This window comes from Pinus tabuliformis, chromosome 2_2, assembly GCF_031772625.1.
Source record: "Pinus tabuliformis cultivar Carrire ecotype Pingquan chromosome 2_2, CPIR1, whole genome shotgun sequence".
In the NCBI taxonomy this organism is placed as follows: domain Eukaryota; kingdom Viridiplantae; phylum Streptophyta; class Pinopsida; order Pinales; family Pinaceae; genus Pinus; species Pinus tabuliformis.
The window spans coordinates 954100027-954119827 of NC_142300.1; the positions used below are offsets into that span (position 1 = coordinate 954100027).

At 34.3% G+C, this 19801-nt stretch overlaps 1 protein-coding gene across 9 annotated transcripts; it reads left to right on the forward strand.

Moving 5' to 3' along the window:
* The first annotated feature begins 16247 nt into the window (after positions 1 to 16247).
* Positions 16248 to 19446, forward strand: LOC149196375 (uncharacterized). 9 transcript variants are annotated; one of them, XR_016254668.1, is made up of 4 exons: positions 16248 to 16513; positions 16654 to 16720; positions 18980 to 19276; positions 19416 to 19446. XR_016254668.1 is itself a non-coding variant. In XM_089405536.1 (3 exons), the coding sequence occupies exons 1-3, from the start codon at positions 16438 to 16440 to the stop codon at positions 19438 to 19440; spliced, it is 183 nt and encodes a 60-aa protein (XP_089261662.1). In that variant the 5' UTR covers positions 16250 to 16437; the 3' UTR covers positions 19441 to 19446. The 9 variants fall into 9 exon arrangements, 3 of the variants coding, with proteins under 3 accessions (XP_089261662.1, XP_089261661.1, XP_089261660.1); XR_016254666.1 differs by having other exon boundaries at positions 16257 to 16513; positions 16639 to 16720; positions 19401 to 19446; XR_016254665.1 differs by having other exon boundaries at positions 16257 to 16513; positions 16639 to 16720.
* The last annotated feature ends 355 nt before the right edge of the window (positions 19447 to 19801 follow it).

The window sequence follows — 19801 nt, forward strand, 5'->3', positions numbered from 1 at the left end:
AACTATTAGCCACTTCATAAAAGTAGAGTCTAACTGTTCTATGTGTTTACCCTCTTATAGGTATATTTTCTGGTCATTTACAATATGCTAGTTGTAGGATCCAAATACAAATCCATCATACTAAACCCATCTTTTAAGTTGCAATTTGTACAACAGATTTAGATTCAGTGTAATACGAAAAGATATTGATGGAGAAAATGATAATGGTATTTAATTATTCATGTCCATTTTCAAGACTCAAAACTAAAACTACATGCCTGGAATATCCATGAAATCTGCCCAGAGCATCTATGAAATGGCCAGCAAGTCCCCGTGCCCCTGATGAAGTTCTCAGCAGTTTGTGCACATTTACTAGGGCTCCCCAAGTGCTTGAAATGCTTTCAATGAGTTCAGATGTCAACCAAAATTTGTTTAGAGATTCTGGAACAACTCTTGTTGCTCAAGAAGCTAAGCATCACTGTTAGACCATTTGTAAACAAGGGGTATCTCAACCAGCCTATGAGGATGCTCTTCTAGAACCATGTCTTCATCGAATGCGGTGACACAACTTCGTAGAGGAATTTCATATCTCCTTTCACTATTAGCTTCTGATATCTTCTTTCAATGCCTAACTTCAGACCCATGAGGAGGCCTTTTGTGACTTGTCTTTACCACATTTTTAAAATTTTTACTCAGGCATTGACAAAAAATATGTGTCCCTCCTCTCATCCTTTAGTAATTTCCTCCACTCTCCAACTTTCCCCTTTGGTGCTTTGTCAAATTTTAATTTTACTCAACTTGTTGGGTGGTTTCAAATGAAATCCTTTCTGGTTTATGAGAACCAGATTTTTTCGACCCTTAAGCATAGATTGAAAATAACTTTCTAAGCTCTTGTTTTTTATGAGATCCCTTTCTGCCTTCTCCATGTGCCACATACCTTTGATATGTTCATGTCTTCTACAATCTCTCTAATCACTGCTTTGATTTTTAGCTTCACTTGTTTCTCTGAATTACTCTACCCTACAAAGAACCTATGCTTATCAATGAAGATCTTAATGGATGCTCCTTGAAGATGCTTCACCTGATTCATTGCAGTTTATTTTTTTAATAGTATGTGCTTTCCCTTTTTCAAGATGCATCAATAAAGATTTGTAGTCTCTTTATCCTTACATAAGTACACGAAAGTCTATTAACTTATGTTCTCATGTCCCATTTTTCCTTCTGTTGACTTTTCAAATAACCTTAGAATTTGGGAGAAGGCTTAACTAGCCTAATGTTTTTGATAATGTAGATGTAATGTTGTTTGGAGAACATTAGTTTATAACATATCCAATTTTGTCTCGCCTGGCCTGAAAAATTAACTGTTGTGATGTTTTTGTGAGCTGTAAATACAATGGAGCTCAGAATAGTTTGGAACATGCAACTACTCCTTATTTACGAGGAATTCTAATGGACTATTAGAGCTTTGGTTCCACATTTCCTCCTTTTTGGTTGTCCACACTTAAAGTTTTTATATTCCTTTGAATATTTGGTCATCAGTGTAGGGCAATCTATGTTATGTGTGGAATTGCCTAATATATACAAGCATTGACAAATTAAAATGGTAATTTGTATGTCAACTACTTTATTGTAGATTGGATTTTTCCTTAACTTTTTTGTTTAGGATATAAGATAAGATTACAATAAGATAAAATGGGAGAAGGCAACAATTATTGATTGTCTTGAAGTTTCTTTGTTTATTTAATCACTGTACCTAAATGAATCTATTTATCTTTTAATTATGTTGAAATGGGATGAGACTAGATAGTTTGCATTTGGTGTATCTACATGCAGTTTATTGGGTCAAATCCTACAATATATTTTTGCACAGACAGATTTGTCTTTGTGGTCCTTTGATGACCACCTTAAATTTGCCTTGGAAACACCACAGCTTGCTATTATTAGCCTTAAATATAGTTTTAGGGGATTGACTTAGTTGTGTCTCTCCATGAATGTCAATTGTTTTACTTTTGCTTAAACAACTCTGCTTAACTTATTTCTGTCTATTCTATCCTTGCCTGACAACAAATTACTCTCTATCTCATATATTAAGGAAAAGAAATAAAATAACTAATGGTTATGTGTGTCTGTGTGAGAGAGAGAAAGAGTGTGTGTGTGTGATAGCCATTCATACTCTAACCCAAGAAATAACAAACAAGGATACAAATAATTATTGTTTTGTCATTAAGGCTTTTATAGGAAGTGAACTTTGGGCCTTATTATGTTGGCATGCAAGTGTCAAGGCTCAAGTTGCATCAATTGAACAAGCAACTGCTGAAACTCCTAAAAAGGTTGAAGCCCCAGTGGTTGTTGTAACTGGAGCTTCGAGAGGAATTGACAAAGCCATTTCTCTGTCACTAGGTAGAGCAGGCTGTAAGGTGCATACTTATATCATTGCCTACTTAATAGATGCAATTACAATGGTTGTTTGCACTCATTTATGATAAACTGTTTACAGATTTATTTATTAGAAAAGGAAGAGGGGACAAATGATGCAACAATTGACGTGATGCAACTTTCTCTCTTGTTGCTTTCGATGAATATAATGCATGAGGAATAAGGCGAGTTGTTTTTGCACTATTAGGAGATGCAATATTTTATTTTTGTAGATGGTCTTTGTTTAATACATGACCTTTTTTCATTGTGTATTCATACAAGTCATGTATGACATGACAAAGGAAATGCCTTGTAATTGTAAGAAGGGAAAAGCAGAGCAGAGGGATTTAATGTAATACAATTTATCATCTTGAACATCCACTAAGGTCAACGATAACACACGGTAACTAGTACCCTTCGAAGAAGTCCAAGAAAAGTGCAACAAAGAAAAGATGATAAGTTAGTATAAAAGCCTACCATCCCGAATTTTAATGTCTTATGTAATAAATGATGCATTGCTAAAGGAAGAGAGAATAATTTAGTAATCTTCAAGATTAGTTTCAGCAATGCTGTTTCATAATCTTGTAACCCCCCATACTGAATTCATAATAGTTTTTTTTGGCAGGTTTTATGGGCCTTATTTATGGTACTTATTTACTACTTTCAATGTATCTTGAGCATGGCATATTGACTGGTTGTGGATTTCATTCTTTATTTGATTTGCATTGTACTTTAAATAGTCCAACAGCTGACTTTTGTTAGGTGCGACTTGAACTTTTCTCTTAAGTTTTAACAAGCGATGTGTGCCATCTCCCTTTGGAAGTTTGTATTCTTATATATGTCTGGGAAATTTCTTTTGTTATAGATATTGGGTTCATTTGTTTTAGCCCTACCATGTATGTACTTTTGCAATTTTCTTTTAAAAGTTGTCTTGAGATATTTTTATACGGCTGGGCAATTGTCTTATGTTATAAGCTATTGTATTATCAAATTTGTTGCATTCAATGCCCTGTTTCTAGTAAAATTTGCTTGCAGGCATTCTTGATTAGGTAAGAAAATGATTTTTGCTTGTTTCTATCTTCCTTTGTCATCTCCCTTTGGAGTCTGCATTCTTATATGTGATCAGAAATGCTTTTGTTAAATATTTTGTTCTTTGTTAAACCTACCATGTCTGTAGTTTTGCATTTTTCTTTTGAAAGCTATCTCAAAAACTTGAGTTATAGTTGGACAATTATCTTGTGTTATATGCTACTTAATTATCAAATCAGTTGCATTCAGTGCCCCATTTTTGATAAAAATTGCATGCAAGAATTCTTGATCACATAAGAAAGTGATATTTTTCCTATTTCTTTATTTATATACCTCTGTTACAGGCACTAAGTGCTTTATGCTTAATTTGTTTCCTAGCGTTGTCATCGAACTTGTTTGACATGGGTTTGGTATTTTCTAATTGCTTGTGTGTTTCAAATCTATCTGTATGTTGACTACCTTCTACTGTTTGAATGAAAAGTTTAATCTCAGAATTGGGCAAGTGTGTATCAGCAAGCAGTGTAGGATTTTCTTAGTCTTTGATTTGTAGAATTATGTATCATATGTTTCTTATTTTGAAAATGCACATGATGCAACTATAATAGTAGACTTCTTTCACTCAATAGACATGTTCTTCCTCAATCTGTTATAATGAAATTCATTGTACTCCAGAGTCCATACACGAAGAAATACACATGGCAATAATGATATCATTTTGTTGATAGGCTAGGACCCCATACAATTGATTAACACGTTATGTATTTGTACCACTCAGATTCTATTCATATTGCACCTACAACACAAGAATTTAAATTTAGGGTGTGGCTTCATACTTTGAACATATGAAAAATAGACACTCTGACCACTTTCAAGTACCATCCATTGAACTCAGTTACTATTGCTGAAGTTGCTAATTATAGTCTTGTATCTATATGTTTCTAACATGGCATAGCTCTCAAGATGTTTGACATGTCATCATATGATATAACTTTTGATTGCAAGTGATTTCATTATGAACTCTGAATTATCATAATCCTACACCTACCATTTTTCAGATTAAAATGATTGCTAACCATTTATACTTAAGATGATAGTGATTTCTCGAAGGTATCCCAGCATCCTGATCTCTTAAATAATAAAAACTATCCAAAACTCAAATCTGGGTTATTATAATTAGTGATCACTGATCATAGTTCTTATTCCAGTTTAAGAGAATGCAATATACACTATACCGTTAATATATCTCAGTATCTGGTATTAGCGTTGCCCATCAATTTGTAACTTTGTATTATCGATGTGTGGTATCATGCTATTTGTATGAATGTTTGAATTTTACCGTACTTAGATTTCGTTGTGTCATGTTTAAGGAAAATCTTTCATAACAGTCATGTAGAAATGTGTCTTCTTGGTTTCATATACTTCTTAGTTGCAACTATCATGACAAAAAACAAACAAATTCACAATACCATCATTACTTTGATAAGTAAAGTGAGACAACTCACAATTTTAATTCCTTTCAGTTCAAATGTTTTCTCTGTGAAACATATATTCACTTGAGTCCTGATTAATCATTTTTCTGTGAAGCTGGCAGGTTTTTAGCCTCTTGAATGTTCAATTGCATCACTTTACTCAAATACCTCTTCTTGAAAAAATATCAATATTTTGGATTTCTTTATAATGCAACTCTCAGATCTCAACTGTTTATCACACAAGGCTTTACTATGTTATACTTGAAAAAACAAGTATAACATTCAACTTACTTCTTAAGCCAATAATGATAACTTTCATGGATGTTTTTATTTATCCAGACTTGCAAATCAAGGATGCTCATTCCATATTCCCATGCACATTTCTCTAGATAAAAATTACTTGATATAAGGGGATGAGAGAAATTTAGATAAGTTTCTTATACAATATAATTAAGCAATTCCGTCATCATAAATCATAAATTTAAAATGTAGACTTAAACTTTCAAATAGAATTGAACAAACTAGAATGTAATATAATCCATCACACATAATCACAAGTTATGAACAATTGCCTTCCTAGGAACTATCTACTAATTGATTATGAAAAAGGGACAATCCACTCGCCAATAGGATTGCTATTGCGCCAACTTTCATTGTAATAGAGGTCAACCCCTAAGCAAAAACTATGAATCCATACTAAAACAATGGGTCGATGTTGCTTCATTATTTTTTATAGCTAAGTAATGCAAATGCATGTCTAACAATCATTTCAATTGAGTATTCCCAGACAAAAACAAGGTCTTTACGAACCTTAATGACATTTGTTTCAGGGTGCTATCCCAATCCCAACATATTCCAAGAAGGATCAATAGGATGGACATGACCATTAAATGCAATCAATGTTGGTGGTAGAGTCCCTAAATTCCGAAGTGGTGGATTTGAAGTTAGATTTCGTGCATGCTTAATGAATTGTTAACTTGTAGATCTAGATATAAAATACCAATGGTAATCCAAAATTTATAAGCTAAGCTTGATCAAATATTTGAACAAACAAGGATAACATTCAACTTACTTATTTAAGCCAATAATGATAGATTCTGCAAAAATACCATGTTCATGCTTAGCGAACTGTTAACTTGTAGATCTAGATATAAAATACCAATGGTAATCCAAACTTTTTAAGCTAAGGTTGATCAAATATTTGAACAAAAAACGATAACATTCGACTTACTTCTTAAGCCAATAATGATAACTTTCATGGATGCTTTTCTTTCTCCAAGCTTGAAAATCAAGGACATTCATTCCATATGCGCATGCACATTGCTCTAGATCAAAATTCTTTAATATAAGGGGATGAGAGAAATTCAAATAAGTTGCTTATACAATATAATTAAACCATTTTGTCATCATAAGTCATAAATTTAAAATTCAAACTTAAACTTGCAAACATAATTGAAGAAACTGAAATGTAATATAATCCATGACACATAATCAGAGGTTATGAACACTTACATTTCTAGGATGAATTTACAAATTGATTGTGAAAAAGAAACACTCCAACCTAACATAAACTCCTTGTTGCAACAACTCTTATTGTAATAGAGGCTAACCCTTAAGCTAAAACTATGAATCTAAGCTAAAACAATGGGTCGATGTCACTTCATTATTTTTTATAATTAAGTTATGCAAATACATGCCTAACAATCATTTGCAGTTGAGCATTCCTAGGCAAAAATAATAGCTTTAGAAACAATATTGAGGTTTGTTTTAGGGTGGTATCCCAATTCAAACATATGCCAAGAAGGATCAATAGGATGAACATGACCATTAAATGCAATCAATGTTTGTGGTAGAGTCCCTAAATGCCAGAGAGTTAGATTGGAATTTAGATTCTAAAAAAGTACCATGTGCATGCTTAGCGATCTGTCAACTTGTAGATCTAGATATAAAATACCAATATATTGTGAAAAAATACCATGTGCATGCTTAGCGAACTATTAACTTGTAGATGTAGATATCAAATACCTATGGTAATCCAAAATTTTTAAGTTAAGCTTGACCAAATATTTGTACAAACAAGGATAGTGTTCGACTTACGTCTTAAGCCAACAATGATTACTTTCATCGATGTTTGTCTTTCTCTAAGCATGCAAATCCATGATGTTCATTCCATATGCCCATTTACTTTACTCCAGATTAATATTATTTGATATAAGGGAATGAGAGAAATTTAGATAAGTTTCTTATGTAATATAATTAAACCATTTGGTCACCATAAATCATAAATTTAAAATGCAAACTTAAACTTGCAAATATAATTGAACAAATTGGAATGTAATATAATCCATGGCACATAATCACAAGTTATGAACACTTATATTTGTAGGACGTATCTACTAACTAATTGTGAAAAAGGGACACTCCACCCAACCATAGGCTCCTTGTTGCACCAACTCTCATTGTAATAGAGGTCGTCCTTTAAGCTAAAATTATAAATCCACCAATTTGATTTAACTATGGTTGAGTTAAACTCTCTTCATATAGTCCAATTCCTCTATTCATAATCAATTCTCAACCTACAACAACCCCAATCCACAACATTCTTTCCTGTCTACTTGTAATCCAAGGAATGGGATCAGTTTCACCAATCAACAATCCATTAGGCTAATGCACTTTCTTTTAGGGCTCCAACATATGATGGCCAACAATTTTCACTGTTGGAATTCCAAACATTTTGAATTGTAGATAACTTTCACAATGATATCAATTTTCATTACAGGTAGTCTTTATTACATTCATAAATATTGCACTATAACTCAACATAATTTCTACATCAAATATATGGTTGGTTATATAGTCAGTTTGTTTTGTCCTTAAGTGGATATACTCTATATACTATCTACTTTCACCTTAGGCTATAAAAAACTAGATTCCTTATCCAAACAATTCTCCCAACTTAAGTTTTCTTTTTAAATAAAATAATTCAAATTTATAATTTAAATATTCAATTAAATAGCGTAACATATACTCTTTCCTATGCTACAGACTTAAGACGTTTCTTTTGTAACATATTGTGCAATTGCTAGTATTAATATTATTAGATTTAATAACTTTGGATTAATAATTTGAGGAAAGGTTTGTATCTAGATGGATTTAATCCCTTTCTAGGAATGATAGATTTGTGGTTAGATGGATCTAGGCTCGTTTAAAAACTCTATTAATTAATATTTATCACATCTAGAAAATATATTAAAATAATAACATTCATAAAATAGAAAATCATTTATTTGATAAAAATAATACATATTTATGTAAACCACCAAATTCTGAGTCCGAATATCGTGTGCCAGACCAACAAAGATGTAAACATTCTGTTAGAAAACTAATAAACTTAAACAACGATTCTGCATGCGGAAAGAACTGAAAAGAATCACTGAAACTTAATAACCACAAATCAAGGTAGAGATCAGATCAAAGTGATGGACCACTTTAGTAGCTCCCAATTATAAATTTAGTAATTGCAGTTGATTTTCTTAACTTAAGGAAACTACTGCAGTTGGTTTCCATAAGTTAAGAAAAGCTGCAATTCCATAAATCAAGGTAGCTTTTGTGTAAAATCAATGGGGCTTAACATTCTCCCACTTGGTCCATACTTCCAAACTTAATGTCTCAAAAACCATTGACAATCTGTATTAAGTAATAGATACATGAATCTGGCGATAAGTCCTCTTATGACGAGTATTATCTTCCATGTATTACTATGCATTTATTCTTATTATAATTTATGTGGCAACAATATCTTAATGAATAAACCTTATGTTTATTCTTGGTCCTTCTTAAATGAATTTTTTCAAATCAACTTAAGGTGCACATAAATATGAGAAAAAACATCACAATAATTAAGAATTTCATTAACATTGTCCATACAATGAAAACCTACATAATGGAACCAAGTCCCATATTCAATACATGATCCTTAAATTTAAACGGTTGCATGCCCTTTGTCAAAGGATCAGCGATCATTAACTCAGTGCTGACGTGCTCAATGACCACTTTCTTTTCTTTAACACGTTCCCTTATAGCTAAATACTTAATGTCGATGTGTTTATTTCGACTCCCACTTTTTTAGCCATAAAACCAGCAGCTGAATTATCACAATATATTCTCAATGGCTTAGAGATAGAATCCATAATTCTAAGCCCAGAAATGAAATTCTTAATCCATACACCATGTAAAGCAGCCTCAAAATAGGATATACATAAGCATGTAGTCTTTGGTCCCTTGAAGGTACCTCATTACTTTCTTTGCAGCTCTCCAGTGGTCTAAACTTGGATCACTCTGATATTGTCCCAACATTCCCACAACAAATGCAATGTCAGGTCTTGTATATACACAACATAATCATTAGGAATTGCTGATCTCTTAGGTCTAGTAGATCTTCTTAATGTTGTACCATCATCTTCCTGAGAAGTATGTGGTTCAACTTGTTGTTCAAAAGTTCTTGGCAACTCTTGAACTCCTTGATCTACTGGAATATCGTCAGCAGCTTGTGGAACTTCAACAATTGGTTGTTCAACACCAGTTTGTACTTGAGGGGTGTTATGAATAATAACCAATCTATCACTTGAAGTGGAAGGTTGAGATTCTGAATGATCTTTCTCAGAAACTACGTTTCTGGTTTGATCGCTCCCACTGATCAAGTCATTTTCAAGAAACTTTGCATTTCCTGATTCCACAATCCTAGTGCTGTGAGATGGACAATAAAATCTGTAAGTATGTATGATTTCTAATATGTCTGAACTCCTATTGGCACCTTTCTTTGACTTGTTGGTCTGCTTTCCCTTTATGCAGTCCACACAAGTCTCAAGATCAGTAAAATCTAGAGTATTAAGTATTCCTTCATTTACCAATCTTTTAATTCTATCTATGGAGATATGACCTAGTCTCCGGTGCCACAATTTAGAGGAATCTTCATTAACAACACATCTTTTAGTGCCAGTGTGAACATGCATTGAATAATATGTGACATTGTTTTGTAAATTAATGCAGTAAAGACCATTAGACAAAATACCATTCCCAACATAATCAGATTTATAGAATAGACTGAAAGATTTTTCTGAAAAGTTTAAGGAATATCCAAAAGGTACAAGCCTTGAAACTGAAATCAAGTTTCTAGAAAAACTTGGAACGTAAAAGGTCTTTTCTAACTCCAAAACAAAGCCACTACTTAAAGTTAAATAACATGTTCTTATAGCTTCCACATGCGAGCCCATCTTGTTTCCTGATAAGATGCTTTGCTCACTTCCCACTGGCTTCCTTAGGTTCTGCAAACCTTGCAAGGAATTCGAAATGTGAATTGTTGATCCAGAATCAATCCACCATGTGTTAATATTAACATTAACCATATCAGATTCATAACAAACAAACGAGATTACTTCCTCAAGTTCGGGAATGTCAGAACGAATTTCAAAGAAATTTGCAGGTTGTACTACTGCATCAAAATAAAGAATCACATGCTTATGTTGAGGCTTAATAAACTTTCATGTTTTACCAATGTAAAACATGCTAAAAAGAATTGAATCAAATGACATGAAAATTGCCTGTGGGCTAAATTTTCAATTCAAACAGATTCAATAAAACTTTATGAACTTTCATGTTTTACCAATGTAAAACATGCTAAAAGAATTGAATCAAATGACATGAAAATTGCCTGTGGGCTAAATTTTCAATTCAAATAGATTCAATAAAACTTTATGAACTTTCACGTTTTACCAATGTAAAACATGCTAAAAAGAATTGAATCAAATGACATGAAAATTGCCTGTGGGTTAAATTTTCAATTCAAACAGATTCAATAAAACTTTATGAACTTTCACGTTTTGCCAATGTAAAACATGCTAAAAAGAATTGAATCAAATGACATGAAAATTGCTTGTGGGCTAAATTTTCAATTCAAACAGATTCAATAAAACTTTATGATAAAACTTATTAATTTATAACTCCTGTGGGTAGGTTATGAAATTTTATCCTAATTAATTACATAAATATAATAAAAATTCCTGTGGGATAAGATTTATTATATTCAGTGTAATTAATTACAATTTAATGTCTAAATAATCTTCATGTGATCAATCAAAATATATAATTTTATTTAATTAAAGATGTTGTGGCTATTCTCTAATTAATTAAAATCATATGGATCACTAGACATTATTTTGTTGCATAAACAAAACTTAACCCGGAGATTGACTGAAGCAGCGTTGTTCTACTTTGCACTTGCATAGCAAATGCAGTTCGAAGGCTAGCTGGCTTGACTTCAGGCTCCGTCCTTAAGTTCAGCGTAAATTTTACAATGAATATGTAATCAATTATAAAATTTACAGAGTGCCATTATTCGATAATGATGGGATCAGGAGACGCAGCTAACGAATTCAAGAACCATCATATAAACATATATTGAATAGCATGGCACACGCTAACACACAAATTGTGCAAGTCTTTAAGGCTGCTAACTGCACCACTAGATGTGTCAGCCAGAAGCCTTGCTACATAAAGACATCCATTTGAAAATATGGCCAAGTTTATTCTTCCATAAAAATAATTATCAAATAATAAAAAATGCTCTATCACCTTAAAAAGTTAAGGAGCACTGGCTCTTACCACATGATCAAAAAAAACTTTGTTCTTCAAAAAGTGATATAATTAAAAAACTTCATATAGCACTTTTAAAGATCTCGTGTTTATTTTTATCAAAAGGAAACCTCTTAGGCTATAATCCCAATAAGAGTTGGACGCTTGCTCTTAAAACATGATCAGAACTACTTTGCACATCAAAACGATTTACAATTGGAAAAATCCATTTGAGCTTACCATTAAATAAATAAAGAATGGACTCCATGTCATAGATCTCATGCCGGACCCGGGGCTTCAGGGCAGGAGATTATCATATCATTGGGTTCTAAAAGCCTCCAAACAGTTCCAATTATAAACTCAAAAATAAAAACACAAAGACAGGCATTTCTGCCCCCATATAAGTTTTTGATTTAAACCTTAGTGGTAAACCTATATTGTATTCAATTTTCACTTATAACTCTTTACCAATATCGTTTTTGATTGAAACCTTAGTGGTAAACCAATACAATATAAACGTATTTGGTAAACCATAAACGTATTTGGTAAACGTATTTGGTAAATATATACCATGCCACGTATTTGGTTAACCATATACCATAAACGTATTTGGTAAACGTTGGATAATCCATAGTGTGTTTTATGATAAACATAATAATGGTTGCATCGGACAGGTAACAATTTACCATACCATATAGTCACAATACCATATAAATTTCAAACAGAAAACGTGGAATACAAATTTAAGCAGACGGAAGAACGAAAAGGGACAAAACAATAAAATTTCTGTTGATCGACATTTCCACGGTGGGATGCATAGTTCATATATATAATGCAATGAATAATGTCCTAAATTGCATAGACCACCTCTCTGCTCCACTTTCCGTGATTGAAATTGATTTCGGGATCTCAGATTAAATAGTCCTGACAATAACAATGAGCATTCCACACCTTTCTGAATTTGCTTTCGATAGTCAATGGTAGTGCCCATAGTTTTAAAATTAAACAATAATAATGTCACAAACAAAATAATCTTAAATCAATAGTATACTATGGCAGATTAATATTTTCTCACCAAAATAATTTTAAGGATTCTAATGTCGTAAGGGATTTTGTGAAAATTTGCCAATCAAATTATAATCTGCGCGTTGTTATGGCATAAGATTAACGTAACTTCACATTATTATCATGTTAATAATTATGATAATAACAGTTATGGCATTATCAATTATGCATTAAATTATAACCAGTGTTGTTAAAAGCGCGATTAAATCGCACTTTTTTCAAAAAAGCGCACTTTTTTCCCTAAGCCGATTTAATCGCGCTTTTTATGGGAAAAAAGCACCTAAAATTTTTTTTATCGCTTTTTTCGAAAAAACCCCGCTTTTTTCGTAAAAAAGCTCGGGGGTCCGTGGCAGCACGATTTATAATGAAAATTTGGATTTATTAATTATTATTTCATGATCTTTGTACAGGTTGGAGTCCCAGCGACTTAATGACATGGTCTACGTCTACTACAATCTTCGATTGTGGGTGAGGCAACTTGAGAGGACACCTGATATGGATGCCATCTCATTGGATGGGATTGACATCACTGCTGCATGGAGGGTTGAGGCCGAGAGGCCTCTCATGGATTCTACTGATGATTGGTTAGTGCAGGATGAGGGGGAGGAGGAGGAGGAAGAGGAGCAGGTGGAGGAGGAGGAGGAGCAGGAGGAGGAGGTGACACCGCCTACCCGGGCTACCACTAGGACCAGTAGAGGACGTGGTCTACCTCCTGTAGCTCATACTTCTAGTTCTTCAGCTTCTAGAGCACATCAGATGATCAGACTCCATTGCCATTTCCACCAGCACAGGCACCAACATCTACATCTAGAGGGAAAGAGAAAGCTGTGACATTTTCTCGCAAGAGGGGCAGAGGAAATCAATAGGATTAGACTTTCATTTTATTGTATATGAGTCTATGACATTATGACATGATGAGATACATTATCATATTTTTTGTTGATATTTTGAGGCTGAGCTGGGACTCAGGAGTCAGGACTCAGGACTTACTATTCAGGACATGATTCAATGTTATGTGTGATTTTAGCGCTAGAAATGATATTAAACATCTTATATATTAGTTTTCTTATCATATTTATGTGTCAATGTATTTATTTTATGTTGTAGATGGTTTAGATATTAAAAGAATTGAAAAAAAATGAATATTGTTGTACCAAACGCTTTTTTCCCGCTTTTTTCCCTCTTTTTCCGATTTTTTCCGCTTCATTCCCGGCGCCGATTTAATCCCGCTCGCGCTTTTAACAACATTGATTATAACAATAAATTAAATTATCGTTATTATCATGTTATTATCATAAATTAACAGTTGATAATGCCATAACAGTTATGACAGTTCTTTGGTTAAAGCTGTGGATATGTCCAAAGAAGAGACGGGGAAAACCCTTAAAAGAATCGGTACACATAATGGCTCTTTTCACTGTGACGAGGCTCTCGGATGCTTCATGATACGCCTCACTCACAAATATGCAGGGGCCCAGATTGTACGCACCAGAGATCCAAAGGTCAGTCGCTCAGTTCGGTTCATTTTCAAAAAATTAAAATATCAAGATGAACATTAATTCCATTTCGATCTTCACAAAATCAAAATTAAAGATAAAGCGGCATTGCGTCTCTGGTTTCACCTTGCCCAGTAACCCCAGCCATTCTTCCCACTATGCAGGGATTTTAACTCAAAACCTTTAATAACGACAACCCAGATTTTCAAAGCGTAATATAAATATTTGAAAATCATGTACACACTAAACCTGTCCGGTCCGGTGGTATAAACATAAGAGACATTGTGCTTTGGGTTCGGCTCTTGATGATCATCATGATGATGAAAAAATTTAAATGCCAATTTGACTGGCTGACCTTGAAACACACCCTTTGATTTGATTTCTGAGCATCCATCTAATTTATTAATATATCGTTGTTATTATTATTATTCTTCAGCCTACTACTGACTTTAACAGCAGACGCACAAACACATCCACATGCACGCATGTTTATCCTTTGAAAATTCGGCGACATGATTATGGCTAAAAACTTAAGAAAACTATAAATCAAGGCTCCACCACGTCTATATTTATTGCTATAGAATAAATATTCTAAGGCAATATAATATGATAATAATGGATAAACAACCACGTCAGTCCCTTATGATATGTAAATCAAGGCACTTCCACGTCTATATGATTATAATTATAATATGACGTGGGCTTAGAATTATCTCCCAATTAAGAACTATTAAAAAATTTTGAAGTTCCGGTGTTGGGAAAAATTTTATACGATTCTAAGCTGCGAGCTGAAGAACAACTTATTTCAAGGCAGAGATAAAAGGGCTCTGATACCAACTGTTAGAAAACTAATAAACTTAAACAGCGATTCTGCATGCGGAAAGAACTGAAAAGAATCACTGAAACTTAATGCCCAGGGATACGAGTTACCTCCAGCCATTGGTGAAACTGTTGATGCAATTTCCTTCTGAAACACCACGCTCCAGCTGCACATGCAAAAAGGAAAGAAGACAACTAGTCTGAAGGCACTTCCGAGCTCTGCTATCTCAGCTAGATGGTGTAGAACTGAAGGGGATTGAGATATGAGCTTGGGGACCAAACAGATGAACATATAGCTAAGCTTCCATCAAGCTTCTAAAAGCTATGTGTTAGAAAAACCACAAATCAAGGTAGAGATCAGATCAAAGTGATGGACCACTTTAGTAGCTTCCAATTATAAATTTAGTAATTGCAGTTGATTTTCTTAACTTAAGGAAACTACTGCAGTTGGTTTCCATAAGTTAAGAAAAGCTGCAATTCCATAAATCAAGGTAGCTTTTGTGTAAAATCAATGGAGCTTAACACATTCATAACTCATAAATTTTATATATATCATTACTTATACACATCAATTAAGAAAGTTTCATATAACGTTTTTTTAATTAATCAATTTAATTAAAATGATAAAAAAAACATAACTATTTTTGAGATAAATCTCAATCTTTTATTTGTGACTATTAAAACATTTCAGAATATTTCAATAAAATTTCAAATCTCTATCACCCATCTACTTATTATTGATAATTAAATTAAAATTTTCGATGCTTTATTCTAAAATAATAAAATCTCATAAAATCTCCTCTTATTCCCTAAAATATATAAATTCTCGTAAAATCTCCCCTTATTCCCTAAAATATATAAATAGATGATCGCTGAACTACCCATTACCATAAGTATTCTAAAAAACAAAGTAATTTCTTTTCAATTTGGAATATCCCAATTTGGGATATCATAAAATAGTAGAATTGGATCTTGTGAAAAGATCCCAATTGCCGCCCCTATCACTTAAATTCTCCAATATTACATAATAAAAAACTTTACATCAAATCATTTGCATAATTGTAACGACTCCACCTAAAATAAATTTCTAATATACAGTCACATTAAAAGAAATTACTGTAATTAACAACTCGTCTACAGTGCTCTTTTAGATACATACGCAGGTCTAGCATTTACGTCTAATACTGCTGTTCCAATTCATTAATACCCGGCTTAATGTCAGAGGGTTTGATTTTATGGTTGCATACCACGTGGCTTGATTTCCAATACCGATTTGTGTTTTCCTTGTCGCTGTCATCACATGGCATGACATGTCTGATAAGGTTGATATTAATTCTTCCTGTCCATCCTGTACGTGGCCCGGTCACTTGGATACCCCGCCTCATCAACGGAGCAGCTCGTTCCTCGCGATCCGACGGTGGAGCTCTTCTCGGGCTTCCCTCTTCCCCGGATTGCTATGGGATTGACCTCATTCGCTATGCCGCTCCCCAGCGGAGCCTGCTCGGATAAGGCTTTCATTCAGTAGCTTAGAACATATGGATGCTCAGTTCAACGCTGATGAAGTCTTTACCGTTTCTACCTTAGAGTCCGGCAGTGGATTGTTATCTACAGGTAATTAGTTTGTTTCTTTTTTGTAACAGGTTATTCTTTTCTTCCTTAACATTCTTTAGCTGTATGCAATATTTACCTCGCCAGACCCTCTAATCGATTTTCTTGTGACTGCATTTACCACGCAGGTTGTTTGGTTGCAGAATTGTGGCTCTCAGCCTTACCCAGCGGGAAGGCGCTTCTTCAACGTGGGTCTTCATCCACATCCGGGTAAGATCATACTCCGGTTGGGTGTTCTCTGGCTGAAAGTGGAAGACTTAGAGCGTAGGTTTGGCCTCAGCCTTCTGCTATTATTATGGTGTCCGCTAGTTTGACAGCATTTTGGTCTTTTAAATGTTAGGGCTTTAAGGGGTTTTTCCCCTAGGTTGTATATATCTTGTACTATGAGGCTACGACCTCGCTTCTATCTCAGAGTTTGCTACTATTCAGTACAGTGTAGTTCTCCTGCTGTTTTCATCTTGTATCATTTGAGGGTTTCATTTATAAATGTTTAATAGTTTGCCATTGTATTGAATGTTCTGGCACACGACTGAAATAACACTTGCTTGCTTCGAGCTTTGATTCCGTTATTAATAGATTTATGATTCTGGGTTTGGCATTCTTTGGTCTTCCAAGAGAATTATATGATGGAATATTTATTTGGTTGTGTTTCCGCAAACTCGATAATATGGTTTTCTGTTACCATCTATTTAATTTTAATATATCAGAAACAAGGTTCTATGGTGACCGCCATTTAGGGTCTTAGTCCTTCCACTTAACGGCTGAAGGAATTTGTTAATTTATTACCAGGATTAGGCTTATATCACTCTTCGGAAGCTAATTCCATTGTAAATTTAATATATCAGAAACAAGGTTCTATGGTGACCGCCATTTAGGGTCTTAGTCCTTCCACTTGACGGCTGGAGGAATTTGTTAATTTATTACCAGGGTTAGTCTTATATCACTCTTCGGAAGCTAATTCCATTGTAAATGGCCGCCCTTGATACGCCGAATTATGAAGAGTTATCAGCAGAGGGTTTCATCCCTCAGCAATCTTCTGGTTCGACGTGTAGAGTTCCGAAGAGGTTTATCAGTCTCTGAAAAATCCGAGTCCCTTCAGGGTTCGAACCCCTGAGCCTTATGTATGATCTATGCTCGTTGACGGCTACTCCTTAGTTCTATTCTTTTGCACTTAATTTGTTTCTTTTTTTTACATGCATGCAAATCTGTTGTTTATTTTCAACTCTTTTTCAGAATGCACGAAATATTTCTTTGGGTTACAGTGGGTTTATTATTTAGAAATTCCAGAACAGGGTCCTGTCATTCTTTAGCATTCAACCGTCTTCTTTTCTTCGATTCTTGTATGGTTTAGCCAGGCGGTCATTAACACGCTCTGTCACTGTAGTCCTATTTAATTTAGCATTTTACAGAACTAATTTTAACTTTCTTAACACTGAGAATATCTGTCATTCTACCTGTTCCTAAACAGAGCTGTAACAACATTTCTATATATAGATTGTCTGTCAGACTAAACTGTAAAATTATTTCCTTTTTAAGGTGAATTGACGATACAGAACTGAAATGTCTTTTTCCTTTTTAAGGTGAATTGACGATACAGAACTGAAATGTCTTTTTCTTTCTTTTAAAATCAATACAGATTTGTAATATCATTTTCTTTCAAGTAATCTGTCAATACAGAATTAGAATATCATTTCCTTTCATTAACTGTCAATACAGAAATTATAATATCATTTTCTTTCAAAGCTAACTGTCAATTTTACCAGGTCCTATAAAGATGACAGTACTGTGTTTTTTTACAATTAACACCACCAGAATTCACAATGGGATAATCCCACCTTGACAGTTGTTTCTTCCTCTAAAACCCTTACGTTGAATCAAACTCTGTAGTTAAATGTAACTGAGTTCTTCTATAAAAATATATATACTAGCTAAGAATTTTTAGAAAAACTATTTGCTTGCAGAACTTTCTTCTAACACAGTTCAATAATATCAACAAAACTTCCAGAAGATACCTCATACCTGAGTTGCTTTCAATCAAGTAACTTCACAGGAAGAGGTCACCTCTGGTTGTAGCTAGTCAACCACCCAACCATGAGATTGTCTTTCGAGACCAAATCTCCCCCCTAGCTTGTTCACAAGACATTCAGTCTTCTGCAATTTGCTTGCTAGAGGCCGCATTTTTGTAACTCGGCTCTGATACCACTTGTAATGACTCCACCTAAATTTTTTTCTTCTAATATACAGTGACATTAAAAGAAATTACAGTAATTAATAACTCGTCTACAGTGATCTTTTAGATATATATGCAGGTCTAGCATTTACGATTAATACTGCGGTTCCAATGTCATTAATACCTAATTTAATGTTAAAGGGTTTGATTTTATGGTTGAATACCACGCGGCTGGATTTCCAATACCGATTTGTGTTTTCCTTGTCGTTGTCATCACATGGCATGACATGTCTGATAAGGTTGATATTAATTCTCCCTGCCCATCTTGTACGTGGCCTGGGCAAGCTGTCCGTCCTCGCTTGCTCCACTTGGAAACCCCGCCTCATCAACGGAGCAGCTCGTTCCTCGCGATCCGACGGTGGAGCTCTTCTTGGGCTTCCCTCTTCTTCGGATTGCTATGGGATTGACCTCATTCGCTATGTCGCTCCCCTGGGGGCTTTCCTTTAGTAGCTTCGAACATATGGATGCCCAGTTCAACGCTGAAGAAGTCTTTACCGTTTCTACCTTAGAGTCCGGCAGTGGATAATTATCTATAGGTAATTAGTTTGTTTCTTTTTTGTAATAGGTTATTCTCTTCTTCCTTAACATTGTTAGCTGTATGTGATATTTACCTCGCCAGACCCTCTAATCGATTTTCTTGTGACTGCATTTACCACGCAGGTTGTTTGGTTGCAGAAATGTGGCTCTTGGCCTTACCTAGTGGGAAGGCGCTTCTTCAACGTGGGTCTTCATCCACATCTGGGTAAGATCATACTCCGGTTGGGTGTTCTCTGGCTAAAAGTCGAAGGCTTAGAGCGTAGGTTTGGCCTCGACCTTCTGCTATTATTATGGTGTCCGCTAGTTTGACAATGTTTTGGTCTTTTAAATGTTAGGGCTTTAAGGGGTTTTTCCCGTAGGTTGTATATATCTTGTACTATGAGGCTACGACCTCGCTTCTATCTTAGAGTTTGCTACTATTTGGGACAATGCAGTTCTCTTGCTGTTTTCATCTTGTATCATCTGAGGGTTTCATTTATAAATGTTTAATAGTTTGCCATTGTATTGAATGTTTTGGCACACGA